At 50.0% G+C, this 14,870-nt stretch overlaps 1 protein-coding gene across 3 annotated transcripts in view; it reads left to right on the top strand.

The window, feature by feature from the left end:
* The window catches only part of LOC140895985 (butyrophilin subfamily 1 member A1), a 45,418-nt gene that overhangs the window by 14,122 nt on the left and 16,426 nt on the right, over positions 1-14,870 (top strand). For 2 of the 3 annotated variants that reach the window (XM_073307024.2, XM_073307025.2), the window contains exons 5-8: positions 1,371-1,475; positions 3,940-3,960; positions 6,317-6,337; positions 10,441-10,461. In XM_073307024.2, the coding sequence (XP_073163125.1) occupies positions 1,371-1,475; positions 3,940-3,960; positions 6,317-6,337; positions 10,441-10,461 (168 nt within the window). The remainder of the gene's footprint in view (positions 1-1,370; positions 1,476-3,939; positions 3,961-6,316; positions 6,338-10,440; positions 10,462-14,870) is intronic. The other variant, XM_073307026.2, reaches the window with a different exon arrangement.

Here is a 14,870-nt window from a genome sequence, read left to right on the forward strand (position 1 = left end):
GCTCACCCTGCAAACAGGTAACACACTGCACACCGAACCTGGGCACGTATTCCAACCCTCAACATTTGCTCACGTTGCTAAGACTGTAATTAAGGTTGGATCCTTTATACAAACCAAAGAGGTTGACTGGGTCCAGGAAGTCAATGGGGTTACACTTACATGCTATTCAGTGCCGCACTGCTTAATACCTGGCAGGACCAAGCCCGAAGTGAAAAGCTGAACCGAACTTTAATACACTTTTTGAAGTTACCTATAGAGCTGGGGTGCATTTTTTGTCCAAAACTTTTTTTCCAAGCAAAAATGCAGATTCAAAAAAAAAAAAAATCATGTCAGCTTCACTCAACTGTTCATCGACAAAACACCCCCCAAAAGACAAGATGTTGTTTTGACATTTTTGAAACATTTTGATTTTTCAAGTTGAAATGACTTTCCTTTTCGAATTGCCTCCAATTTTATTCTTCAAAAGGGCAAAAATTTAAAGAAAAACATTCAAAATTAAAATGAGTTTTTACTTTTTGGTTCATCAGAATTTCTGTAAATCGTTTTCAGATTGGCCCAAAATGATTTTTTCCCCCAGAACTGAGAGCAAACTGAAAAGTCTGTCACTTGTACAGGTCTAGTTATTTGTGTTAACTTTAATGTTCTCAACTTCATTGACTTTAAGTTTAAAAATTTGGGGGGGGGGGGAGGTTGGTGAATTTGATAAGCCCAGTACCAGATCTCTTCCTATGTATATTAATTAAACCAATCCTTTAATGGAGAAATGAAAGGAGCTGCAGCTCCCCTTCCTATACTCTCCTCGAAGGTGGAACCTGGGTTTGGCTGATGGATACAGAAATAGCTCCTATTCCATTCATTTCTTTGCTGTCTTTAGTATTTTTTTAAACGAATACGGGTGTGGGTGTGTGTGTTATGTGTTTCAAATTCTTACAATCACCATTGCACTCTGATCACTAACTTGTACATGGTCTAAGTTTAGCTATTACTTCAGTTAATGCTGATATTTTTTTCTCCACAAGCAGGGATTATTTCTAAAGTATATTGAGAAATAGACAAATACATTCCCTCCCCCCCTTCACTTCTGCTTTGTGACACTTTCATATTCCCCTCCCCCACTCTTTCTTCTAGATGGTTTCCACATTAGAAATATGGGATCCTCACTTCCCTTTGTTTGATGCACTTTCTTCCCTCCCTACTCTGTTGAAATTATGTAGCTGAAACAATGTTTAAAATTGGATTCTGGTATTTTCTGTTGCTCAGACAAGAGTATTTACACCCTTATCTCATAAATCTTGCTGGGATGTATTTTTCTGAGATACAAGTATTTTATTTTCCAAACTGCCGCATCTCTCTGGGGTTTTGTTTTTCAGAACCTTTTTTTCCAAGGGTGTCTCCCTGGATGGTGGCTCTGTACGTGTTCCTGGTTATCTCCTTTGCTTTGTTAGGCGTTGCTGCTTTTCTCTTCACATTAAGAGGTAAAGGCCTAAAGAGGCGAATACAATGTGATAAGAGGAAAAAAAAGATTTCCTCTGTAGAAAAGATACTGGTAAATGGACAAGACAGGAATGACTAGGACAGAACAGCATAGAAAGGATGAAAGAGACCGGCACGGAAAGTGCAGCAGGTGAGGAAAGGAGGGGGGAAAATAATAATGATGTAGGACCAGGCTCAGCTGAATCGGGATGTGATTACACACATGATTAAGCATGTGCTGAAGGGTTTTGCAGAATCAGGGCTATAACCATGGTGCAGCATTATGCTTTTAATATGAACATGTGGTTATCCTGATAAACCCAGTCTGAGCAGTTATGCATGTGCGATCACATTAGCTGTGCATGGAAATTGGTTAGTTAATTGTGCCACTAATTTATTTGAGGTCTGGCCCTAATAATGACATGTTATCCAAATAGCAATCTTCATTTGTTAGCCCAAATCCTCCTCCTTCCCCTCCAAAGAGAGCCTCTAGTACCATTTGTTCACCTTTCCATACCCCTCTCCCAGTTCCTGGCTGGCTCTAATGAGACCTGATGCTTCACCGTTTACTTAACATAGAGCCCTGCATAGATCCGTGTTCCTGGTGATTTACAGAATTCAGGACAGATTGTAACTCTGTAATTTGCTCTGACAAAGGGCGCCAGGAACAGACTGGAGAACAGGAAACAGACTGGAGAACACTGTAATTCCTCCCAGCCTCCCTCTTGCTCTGCTGAGGCACTAAGGCCTGGATCCACAAATAGACTGAAGTGTTAAAATGCTGAGCATCACAATGGCTAATGTTCTGGCACCCAGAAAATCACTTGCACAGCACTGTGATCCACAAACCCCGAGTTAGGCTCCCTAGTCAATGACTGGGGGGAGAGAGGCACCTAAGAATGGGAGCCACAAAAGCCAGAATGCCAGGCAGGGAGCCACCTAAACTAGCCAGTGGCAGATGCCAAGGAGAGGGGTGTGGTCTGAGTCCTGCCCCATCTCTGAGTTTGGCACCTCAATTTAGACTGGAGAGAGGTGTCTCTCTATGAACCCCTCTCCTGCACTGAGCCATTTCTTGCAAATACAATGGCAGAGTAGACCCAATGCCACACAAAATGGCCAGGGGGACGAGGGGCTTTCAAGCACATAAGTCTCATTGTGGATTTGGGCCTGAGTGATCACTGAACACCACACTAACGGGGTTGCCAGTTCTCACAATTTTAGTGCAAGTCTCTCGCTCATTTCTCCCACTCAAAGCTGCAGCAACTGGAAAAATTTGTTTGTGAGAGAATCTCAACTTTCTTTAAAAAAAAAAATGTCTGATACCAACAGTTATGGTTGAGGAGAAAAGGTCAAAGCCATAGAATGATAAAAATGTAAGACTGGAAGGGACTTTGAGACGTCACCTACTTCATCCCCACACTCTGTGGTAGGACTAAATAAGAGCATCCCTGACTTGTTTGTCTAACCGGTTTTTAAAAACCTCCAGTGATGGGGGTTCTGCGGCCTCCCAGATGAACGTGGTTACGAGCAGCTCAAACCCCAGTAGACAAATAAGAACACAACATTTATTTAAATCTCACTTTTTAATCTAATCCCATGAGTAGAGGCCTGAGTCAGGCTATTTGAAAACTTGGCGTTGGTAATGCTGATACACCAGGTGTGTGATGTGTTATACGCAAGGGCTATTTGATGATTAAATACCTACTTTTGTGAAAAAAATCTTAATAGAAAACAAAATATTTGAAGAAGTATTCATTGAACTTTCTACAACAACAATATTGTGTGGGGGCGGATACCAAGCATGAGATAGTTCATGACAAAAGACAACTTGAGAAAGTTATAAGTCGTTATAAGTAGGGTTTGTGTATAGATACACGCTTCAACCCTGATTTCTGCATCAGTAAACTCGTGTAATGCAAAGATACGAAGGGGAAACTGAACGCTTTCGGAGTTGAAGAGGTGTTAAACAGATGGAGAACTGCTGACAAGATGCAGTTCTTATGAAAGAAACACTAAGGGTCAGATATTTGGAAGTATTTAGGTGCCTGAATCCCATGAAAATCAATGGGAGTTTGGCATCTAAATATCTTTAAATATCTGGCTCTAAATGCACATCATGTTATCCAGATATTAATTTGTTTTCATTCTTTGAGGCGCGCACATCTTTCTCCAGAATGATTTATGTAGCATTCTTGATGTTCAAGGTTTCTTCATGATTTACACCTGAGTGGATTTGCCTTGACGATGAAAGTGAATGCAAAATGTGTGTAAAATGTTATTATTCTAGTATCATAGCTTCTTTATGCCACTTTACAGTCACAGTGGAATCATTAAGAATATTTAATAGGATAAAATAGAATGACACTATATCATGAGGCTATGAAGACTTTTCTTTAGATATGTATTTACTGAAACTGAAGAGCCTAAGTAATCTATACTAACTTACACTGGTTTGTTTTGTTTTAGGAAACCTTCATGCAAAAATTGGTAAGTTATTCCCTCTTCTTCACTACATCATACCTGTGTGTGTCTGTCAGTGTTTTAATTTGATTGTTTAATATAATTTATTTTAAATAATGTTTGAGAGTCCAGGCAGACATCATTTCATGGCCTAAAGTGAATGGAAATATTGCCCACTTTTTCAAATGTGACTACAAGTAGTGACTTTGGACACCTTAGTTTTTGGGTGCCAAACTTGAAATCTCCTGGACTGGCTTGATTTGCAGAGGGGGTACACTTTCTGAAAATGTAGCTCCATAACCCTACCAAATCCTTATCACCACAATCCCAATGCCACAGGGTAGAGATGGGACAGAGCAAATAAGGATTGATGAACCACACATAGGCTGTCTAGACTTCACACCACTTGAAGTGACATGTTGCGTGTGGGTAGCTACATATAATAAGCCATGTCTACACTTACCAGGGATCGACGCTGCTGCAATCGATGCAGCGGGGGTCAATTTAGCAGGTGAAGACCCACTAAATCAACAGCAGATTTGTTCTCTGGTCGACTTCAGTACTCCACTGGAAGGAGAAGATTAATGTAAGTCGATTGGAGAGCGTCTCCTGTCGATGCAGGGCGGTGCAGACACGGCAGTAAGTCAACCTAAACTACACTGACTCCAGCTATGTTATTCACGAAGCTGGAGTAGTGTAACTTAGGTCAATTTACCGTGGTAGTGTAGACAAGGCCATAGTGAAAAGCAGGCAGTGTCCACACTGCAATGTGGTATGAGTCAGTGAAAAACTCTGGCCTGGGGGAGGCAGTGAGGAAAGGCTCCAGAAGCAGGGTGGCAGCAGGACACTACATTGCTAAAAACAGCTGTGTAGGTGGGGGAAGAATTGTTTGGGTGCATAGCCGTCAGGTTCAGGCATGTCTGTACTCTACGCTCTTAAGCAGTGACTCACCATCTACACAGCTATTTGTCCCCATGCGAGGGGGGCATGCAGGGTTTGTACTCTGCACGCTGCTGTAGGGAGTGTGCAATGTAGGTGTACCCATAGTAGCCTGAAGTTAGGCACCTAAATCCATAGAGAGAGGAATGCCTCGATGTTCACCCATCGCTCAGACAGACTCCCGTTGAGCTTTGTGCTCAGCATCTCTGGCAGTCAGGACATATTTAAATACCTTATGCCCCTGTCCAGCAAACTCTTATGCATGCACCTACACATGTGCGCAAACATTTGCTGGGTCAGTGTTGACAGAGTGAGATTTTCTAAGATGCCTAAGTGTGCATTTTCACTGGGAAAACAAGATGCTAACATTGGTACTTACATGTGTTAGCTAACCAGAGGTAAAATACCTGATGAAGACCAAGCAGGTTGTATTTTTAACAGGAGTTAGCCGGTCATGGTCAAATTATTGAAACAGAACATTGATTGACATGAACTGGAATAAAGTTCTGTTTTTCAGTTTGTGGAAGTTCAGGGGATTTTCTGACTTTTTGTCTTGATTTGAGCTGGGAAGAAAAGTTGACCTCTTGAAAATACTTTTTTTTTTAATTATTCATAATTTTAATTATAAGAATACAGTGTGTGTGGGGGGAGCCAGTTGCATTTGAACAATAACTGACATACAGTTTGCTCAAATATATTTGGGAGTGGTCTCACGAAACATGATCTGCTGAACAAGTCCGTAGTTCTTGAGATGTTTCGAGGGGCAAGAAAACTGTTTCCCATCCAGTTCTACAGTTGTGTATAGGTCAGCCCTCAAGCAGATGAGTAACTTCACTCCCATATACATTTTCAGGACTGGCCATACATGTAAAGCACATTGACAAATAATCATAGGGTACTCACTGGGAAAGTCTAACTATAATAAGTTACTACGACTAAAGAGATACAGTAATTGAGCTTGGAAGGATAAGGTTCTAATTGGTAGTGTTGGTCAATGTTGATTTTGCCATACATGTACAAACTGAACAAAGAAGATTTCCGTAGACAATAGAAGTTTACAGGTAGGCAAAGTAATAAAAATGCTGCTTGAGAATTTAGGGTTTGATTTAAGGATCTTTACTTTGTATATTTGGACATGCAAGGCTGAGAATTTGGGTTTTAATGGTTATAAAGATTTACCTTTCTCAATCTCATGTCTAGTGTCCTCAAATCATTGTCTGACACCACCACCACCCCCCAAAGTTCCCTCAACTGTAGGAATTCAGATAGATAGATAAATATAAAAAGCTTAAAATAAACATTATCCATCAAGATTTTAAAAAATGGAATTCTGCCTGGCATAATAGCTATGTAAATTATTAGAATGCTTAGAATAAAACCTATCCAGAAGCTCATTCTTGTGATATTTCTTTTTTACTCTGCTTTATCTATCTTCTTTCCTTAGGGAAGATCCAGGCTGAAAAATGTAAGTTACATTCTTCTTAGTATAATCTTCTGTGCACATTTGTATCCTTTTGATTTGTTTTAATCTACTCACCAAGGTCTAGGTCCTAAAAGAGACTTAAGTATTGCAATTCCTAACTCCAGACAGTGAGAGAGAGAGCCCCCCATCTCACTATATCCATAATGCTCACACCACATCATGAAGAAACCCTGTCCTTTTTCCAATTGGGTGGGTGCTGCCACTCCAGTGCAGGTGAAAGAGGGCTTCTCTGGGGCTGCAGGAGGTATAAATTCCCTCCAGTTCTTCTGGGCAGCAGTCCTCTCCCCTTCAACTTGCTTCGGCCCCTTGGAGCTCAGTGGTTAAAGCTGTCGCCTGGGCTGTGGGAGAGCTTCTTTCCAAATCCCTGTTCTGCCTGATTAGGAGCAGGGATTTGAACTTGGGTCCCCCACACCCTAGGTGAGTGCCCTAGCAACTGGGTATTCTGGGACAGATGCAGAGACACTCACTTTCTCTCACTCTTCCTGATCTGGTTGCTCACACCTTTTTTTTGGTGTAATGTGTGGTCTGGGCATGCCTACTGGATCAGGTCCCACAGGCTAGACAGGGGAATGCCTAGCCAGAGTATCTCCCCAAGCACCTTTGTGCCACCAGGACTCAGGCAGTTGTGTGCATGCCCAAAGGCAGAAGCTTGAGTGCCTAAGGGATTTAGGCACCTATAGGGTGGGGAGAAGGCAACTGGCAGCGCATTCTCTGTGAGAGCTCTGAAACTTGCTCCCCTCCTTGGTCTGCAATAGTCTGTGTCCCACTGCTTGATATGGGACACGGCAAGAGCTCCATCACCCAGACAAATCAGACTTCTGTGATACGTGATTATTAAAACCAGAAATCACATATATTAGGCTCTTCCAGATCTTACCCTAAAATCACACTGATAGCCAATCCTTTAGTAACTAAAAACTAAAGGTTTATTAATAGCTTTGAAAAGGAAGAGAGTTGAGATTAAAATGAATCAGATACTTTGCAGCTGGTTTCAGAGTCTGTAGGTCAGGATAATAGCAGTGATGTTAAATCTGCTAGCTTGCAATAAATCTTTGGTTCATCCCAAATACTGGGGTCCTCAGTCCATTGTTCAAAGCTCTTCTTTGTTAGAAATTGTAGTCCAGAAATGTGGAACAGGAAAGAGGCAAAGAAATTATGTCACCGTCTCCACTTTTATACCCTCAGCCTGTATGCATGGAAAGTTACTGGCACAAACATGGAGTCAGGGATCACATGTCTTCCATGTCCCGCTGAGTCACTGGGCCTCCATTGTCCATGTGCTCTCTGCAACATCCTCTGGAGATGCCCACTGGCAGAGTTCATTCTCCTTAATGACCCATCAACCATGGCTGGCTGGTCTTGATGTAAATCTGTCATGTGGGTGCCTCCACCCTGTTGGCATCCTCTGCTGCACTTCCTGATGTCTAGAGTGTAGTTACAGGACAGTATTCTCCTGGTCCCAGGCTCCCTAATGGAGCTGGGGCCCTCATCAATATCTCAGACCCAGTCACTTGATGCTGCTCAGTGGGTCTGATGATTCCCAGGACCTGCCTATTGGGCTTCTCCCAGGAATAGGGCTGTCTGGTCCCTGGCCCCTCTGGCCCTGAAAGGGGCAGTCTGGCCTGTTACAAAGAGGGTGTGTCCCCAGGATGATGGGGATGGAAAGAGCTTTTTGTAGCTGCTGGCTGCCCATGTTGGCTTCCTTTCCTGTTGAATGTTCTTTTTCATTGCTTCTATGGTGTCAGATTTTTATATTAGTTAAAATTAGAGCTTCTGTCTTGGTGTCTTTATCCAACAATAAGTAAATAGAAACACAAAGCTAAGCTTATTAATCTTGATGGGAAGGAGAGCAGAATGGATAAAGATTCAGTTACAGAATCAAATGAATATTAAATGACGATATAATCTGATTCAAAAAAGCTCTGATAGTCTTTAAAGTTAAGTGCATGTGCATTCCCATTGACTTCGATGTGCCTGGACCCAAGCATGTGTCTAAACGCTTTTCTGAATTGACACCACTGATCTTCTACAGGCCTGTGACACAGAAGACAAAAAATCTAACCCTGTCCTACTTTTATTTTCAAAAGCACCCATTGCTTTGCTCTGACTGAATGGGAGTTTCACGACTGACTAACTTCAGCGGGAGCAGAGCTAGGGCAGCCCTACTCATAATCTTTATAGTAAAGACAGAAGAACAGCTAAAGATTCAGGTACAGAACCAAGTAACTATGAGAGGCTCAAGTCATATTAGCCAACTATTAGCATTGTAGGAGCTGACCCTGCAGTCTTTGCACACTGTATGCTGCTAGTGAAGCCAACAGGAGTTTAGGGTACGTGAAAAAGCAGATTTGGTGTGAATCCTACAGGTAATTCAGACCTGTAAATGTCTGAAAGTATTCATTTGTTTGATAGCTAATTGTAGTGAATGCACAAGCATGAATGAAAACTCAGCCTAGTTGCCACCTACCACCCCACACTGGAATCCAGATGGGGTATCAAACACCTACAAACCATACTGAAGAGGGACCCCCATCCTGAAATAAATCTTTCCTAAACCCCACTTCTGGCCTTCAGACAACCTCCCCAGTCTCTCCAAGCCCATCATCAGAACAAAGCTCCACACAGACCCGGACACACCAAGTCAAAGCAGCACCAGACCCTACCAGAGCAGATGCAAAACCTGCAGCCGTATCTCCATTGCTACCGTGATCAACCCCCCACAACACTTTCAAGATCCATGAATCCTACACAGGCCTATCACAACAACTTGTGCACTAAATGCCCCAACACCTATGTCTATGTCTACGCCACAACGTATACTGGCAACATACGCTACACTGACATTGCACTGACTGTCCACACCAGCCCCTATGTCAGCGAGAGAGCTTGTCCTGCTGACTCAGCGTCTGCTGCTCGCGGGGACTGGTGGAGTTAAGCTGAAGGGAGACGTCTCTCCCATCGTCTGACAACACGATTAGCGCATTAGCTAATCAGCACGCTTACAGCGGCATACGTGCAGCTGCGCGGCTGTGAACGCGAGCGTAGCTGTGCCCTTTGTGGGGGAAGCCAGACAATCACTACACTCCTAGGCTTTGTCTACACTGCCAATTGAACGACAAAACTTTTGTAGTTCACAGGTGCTTAAAAAAGCCCCCCACCCCCACCCCGAAAGACGCTCATAGGGGGTGGAAGTATTTTGTCGGAAAAAGTGCCTACAAAAAGCATTCACACTGCCAGACTTTTAGCGACATGGCCGTGTCGCTAAAACCTGTGTCGTGTAGACAAGCCCTCAGATGAACTCTCAGGAAACTGATAAAAGACAAAACACCCTGTCACCTGTGGGTGAACACTTTTCCCAAAACAATCACTCTATATCTGACCTCTCAGTCCTTATCCTCAAAGGAAACCTGCCCACCGCTTTCAAAAGGTTTTCATCACTCTGCTAGATACTAAAAATCATGGACTGAACAGAGACTCTGGATTTGGGCTTATTACAACAATCCGTAACTCACTAACCCTTTCTTTTTGTTCTATGACTGCAGGTGTTAATGGGACACTACCTTGAATGGTCCCTTACAATATATGCTAACTAATCTGTTCCACCTTGCCTTTAGCTATGAGCTCAGATTACCTTTCCTAGATCTGAAGAAGAGGTCTGTGTGGCTCGAAATCTTGTCTCTCTCACCAACAGAGGTTGTTCTAATAAAAGACATTACCTCACCCACCTTGTATCATGAATCCAAATGTAATTCATTCATAGATTTAAGGCTGGAAGGGACCATCAGATCATCTAGTCTGACCTCCTGCATGACACAAACCAGAGTATTTCACCCAGTTACCCCGGTATTGAGTCCAGTGCTCTGTGTTCAGCAGATCTTTCAGAAAGACGTCCCGTCTTGGTCTGAAGACATCAAGAGATGGAGAATCCATCACTTCCCTTGGTAGTCTGTTGCAGTGGTGGAAGTTCTAATTTGAGCAATGGTTTTCTTGAAACTGTAAATCAAAATAAAATGGAAAACTCCTTAATATCTCCATTCAGTGAAAAAAATCTTAAATAATGTATTTATCCATTTGTTTTATTTTAGGGAAACTTCTTGAAAATATCAGTAAGTTTCATTCCCTTCCTCCAATATCACCTCATATGTGAAGTTGTGCGCAGTTAAGTTTTTAATTTAAGGGACAAGGTCAACTGAAAAATCACAGGTAACGTCAATAACTTATTAACAGTAATCCCCACGCTATGTTATGGGAAGTCATAATGCAACCAGGATTTTAAAATACTTTGAAGGACTGACTTTCCCTCATTCCTGAATAGCTCATACTCCCGGTGAAACTGAAGGGAGTAGCAGCAAAGCGTCCTGTGGCACCTTACAGACTATCAGACGTACTGGAGTATGAGCTTTCGTGGGTGAACACCCACTTCCCACGAAAGCTCATGCTCCAGTACGTCTGATAGTCTGTAAGGTGCCACAGGACGCTTTTCCGCTTTTACAGATCCAGACTAACACGGCTCCCCCTCTGAAGCTTGAAGGGAGGAGGAGGTTCCCAAAGAATGAAGGTTTACAAAGACTAGTAAGCAGTAAGAATACCGAGCTCTTCTGTAAAGAAACTTCATCGGTAGATCTCAAAGCACTTTAGAGATCATGATCATGAAACTGAGGCACAGAAGGGGCAACTAACATGCCCAGGTCTCCCAGCAGGCCAGTGGCAGAACCATGATTAGAACTCATGTCACCTGAGTCCCCGCACTGTGTCTGCTGGGCCACACTGCCTCTCTAGTAGTAATTAGTGATCGGGCCTAAACATATTGCACCATTCCAAACGGTAAACCTTTGACGGTAACGCTCCAGTCCTTCAGACACTTGTGTTCATGAGAAATTTTTCTTACATGCCTAAGTGTTTTCAGGCCCGGGAAACCATAATGCACTTTTCACCTGCAAGGATTTGTCTACATCAGAAGCACTTTCCGGGTCTAGGAATCCCAGTAGATCACAGGGGGAAAGTGCGGATGGGGCCTGTGCCAGCAAAGCCGTGCTTTGTATGATATAGTAAAGCCACCCCCACGAGCGAAACAAGTGATATCGGTCATGGCACGGTTTGCCGTTATAACTGGATCTCCACAGCACAGCCCTGTCAGCCAGGGATCACACCGCCCCACAAGGGCAGTGGGTATAATAGGCCAGGGGAGGCTAAAACCTTCCCAAAGAGGATGCAGGGCACCCCCCTTTGGAGCTGCCTGGCTGCCTTTGGAGCATTGCCCCTGAAAGGGCCATGGCCCATGGCCCTGCCCACACTCCACCCTGAGACCCCACTCCTGCATTCCCCCATAACCCCCTACCCACACTGCTCCTCTTCCTGCCCTGCCTCTTACCCCATGGCCCCTCCACCCACCACTCATGCTTCTCCACCCCTTTCTCCTGTGGCCCCCTCACCAGCCTTTTGTGACTCTTCACCACTTCCCCCACATTCCCCACCTGCCTCTCACGCTTCTCTGCCCCTTCCCCGGCACCCCCCACCCCTGCCTCTCACGCCTCTCTGCCCCTTCCCCGGCGCCCCCCCACCCCTGCCTCTCACGCCTCTCTGCCCCTTCCCCGGCGCCCCCCACCCCTGCCTCTCACGCCTCTCTGCCCCTTCCCCGGCGCCCCCCACCCCTGCCTCTCACGCCTCTCTGCCCCTTCCCCGGCGCCCCCCACCCCTGCCTCTCACGCCTCTCTGCCCCTTCCCCGGCACCCCCCACCCCTGCCTCTCACGCCTCTCTGCCCCTTCCCCGGCACCCCCCACCCCTGCCTCTCACGCCTCTCTGCCCCTTCCCCGGCGCCCCCCACCCCTGCCTCTCACGCCTCTCTGCCCCTTCCCCGGCACCCCCCACCCCTGCCTCTCACACCTCTCTCTGCCCCTTCCCCGGCGCCCCCCACCCCTGCCTCTCACGCCTCTCTGCCCCTTCCCCGGCACCCCCCACCCCTGCCTCTCACACCTCTCTCTGCCCCTTCCCCGGCGCCCCCCACCCCTGCCTCTCACGCCTCTCTGCCCCTTCCCCGGCACCCCCCACCCCTGCCTCTCACACCTCTCTCTGCCCCTTCCCCGGCGCCCCCCACCCCTGCCTCTCACGCCTCTCTGCCCCTTCCCCGGCGCCCCCCACCCCTGCCTCTCACGCCTCTCTGCCCCTTCCCCGGCGCCCCCCACCCCTGCCTCTCACGCCTCTCTGCCCCTTCCCCGGCGCCCCCCACCCCTGCCTCTCACGCCTCTCTGCCCCTTCCCCGGCGCCCCCCACCCCTGCCTCTCACGCCTCTCTGCCCCTTCCCCGGCACCCCCCACCCCTGCCTCTCACGCCTCTCTGCCCCTTCCCCGGCACCCCCCACCCCTGCCTCTCACACCTCTCTCTGCCCCTTCCCCGGCGCCCCCCACCCCTGCCTCTCACGCCTCTCTGCCCCTTCCCCGGCACCCCCCCCACCCCTGCCTCTCACACCTCTCTCTGCCCCTTCCCCGGCGCCCCCCACCCCCTGCCTCTCACGCCTCTCTGCCCCTTCCCCGGCACCCCCCACCCTGCCTCTCACGCCTCTCTGCCCCTTCCCCGGCACCCCCCACCCCTGCCTCTCACGCCTCTCTGCCCCTTCCCCGGCGCCCCCCACCCCTGCCTCTCACGCCTCTCTGCCCTTCCCCGGCGCCCCCCACCCCTGCCTCTCACGCCTCTCTGCCCCTTCCCCGGCGCCCCCCACCCCTGCCTCTCACGCCTCTCTGCCCCTTCCCCGGCGCCCCCCACCCCTGCCTCTCACGCCTCTCTGCCCCTTCCCCGGCGCCCCCCACCCCTGCCTCTCACGCCTCTCTGCCCCTTCCCCGGCACCCCCCACCCCTGCCTCTCACATCTCTCTCTGCCCCTTCCCCGGCGCCCCCCACCCCTGCCTCTCACGCCTCTCTGCCCCTTCCCCGGCACCCCCCACCCCTGCCTCTCACACCTCTCTCTGCCCCTTCCCCGGCGCCCCCCACCCCTGCCTCTCAGGCTTCTCTGCCCCTTCCTCGGCACCCCCCACCCCTGCCTCTCACGCCTCTCTGCCCCTTCCCCCACATCCCCACCCCTGCCTCTCACGCCTCTCTCTGCCCCTTCCCCGGCGCCCCCCACCCCTGCCTCTCACGCCTCTCTGCCCCTTCCCCGGCGCCCCCCACCCCTGCCTCTCACGCCTCTCTGCCCCTTCCCCGGCGCCCCCCACCCCTGCCTCTCACGCCTCTCTGCCCCTTCCCCGGCACCCCCCACCCCTGCCTCTCACGCCTCTCTGCCCCTTCCCCGGCACCCCCCACCCCTGCCTCTCACATCTCTCTCTGCCCCTTCCCCGGCGCCCCCCACCCCTGCCTCTCACGCCTCTCTGCCCCTTCCCCGGCACCCCCCCACCCCTGCCTCTCACACCTCTCTCTGCCCCTTCCCCGGCACCCCCCACCCCTGCCTCTCACACCTCTCTCTGCCCCTTCCCCGGCGCCCCCCACCCCTGCCTCTCAGGCTTCTCTGCCCCTTCCTCGGCACCCCCCCACCCCTGCCTCTCACGCCTCTCTGCCCCTTCCCCGGCACCCCCCACCCCTGCCTCTCACGCCTCTCTGCCCCTTCCCCGGCGCCCCCCACCCCTGCCTCTCACGCCTCTCTGCCCCTTCCCCCACATCCCCACCCCTGCCTCTCACGCCTCTCTCTGCCCCTTCCCCGGCGCCCCCCACCCCTGCCTCTCACGCCTCTCTGCCCCTTCCCCGGCGCCCCCCCACCCCTGCCTCTCACGCCTCTCTGCCCCTTCCCCGGCGCCCCCCACCCCTGCCTCTCACGCCTCTCTGCCCCTTCCCCGGCGCCCCCCACCCCTGCCTCTCACGCCTCTCTGCCCCTTCCCCGGCACCCCCCACCCCTGCCTCTCACGCCTCTCTGCCCCTTCCCCGGCGCCCCCCACCCCTGCCTCTCACGCCTCTCTGCCCCTTCCCCGGCGCCCCCCACCCCTGCCTCTCACGCCTCTCTGCCCCTTCCCCGGCGCCCCCCACCCCTGCCTCTTACGCTTCTCTGCCCCTTCCCCGGCGCCCCCCACCCCTGCCTCTCACGCCTCTCTGCCCCTTCCCCGGCGCCCCCCACCCCTGCCTCTCACGCCTCTCTGCCCCTTCCCCGGCGCCCCCCACCCCTGCCTCTCACGCCTCTCTGCCCCTTCCCCGGCGCCCCCCACCCCTGCCTCTCACGCCTCTCTGCCCCTTCCCCGGCACCCCCCACCCCTGCCTCTCACGCCTCTCTGCCCCTTCCCCGGCACCCCCCACCCCTGCCTCTCACATCTCTCTCTGCCCCTTCCCCGGCGCCCCCCACCCCTGCCTCTCACGCCTCTCTGCCCCTTCCCCGGCGCCCCCCACCCCTGCCTCTCAGGCTTCTCTGCCCCTTCCCCGGCACCCCCCCACCCCTGCCTCTCACGCCTCTCTGCCCCTTCCCCGGCACCCCCCACCCCTGCCTCTCACGCCTCTCTGCCCCTTCCCCGGCGCCCCCCACCCCTGCCTCTCACGCCTCTCT

This window comes from Lepidochelys kempii, chromosome 11 (assembly GCF_965140285.1).
Source record: "Lepidochelys kempii isolate rLepKem1 chromosome 11, rLepKem1.hap1, whole genome shotgun sequence".
In the NCBI taxonomy this organism is placed as follows: Eukaryota; Metazoa; Chordata; order Testudines; family Cheloniidae; genus Lepidochelys; species Lepidochelys kempii.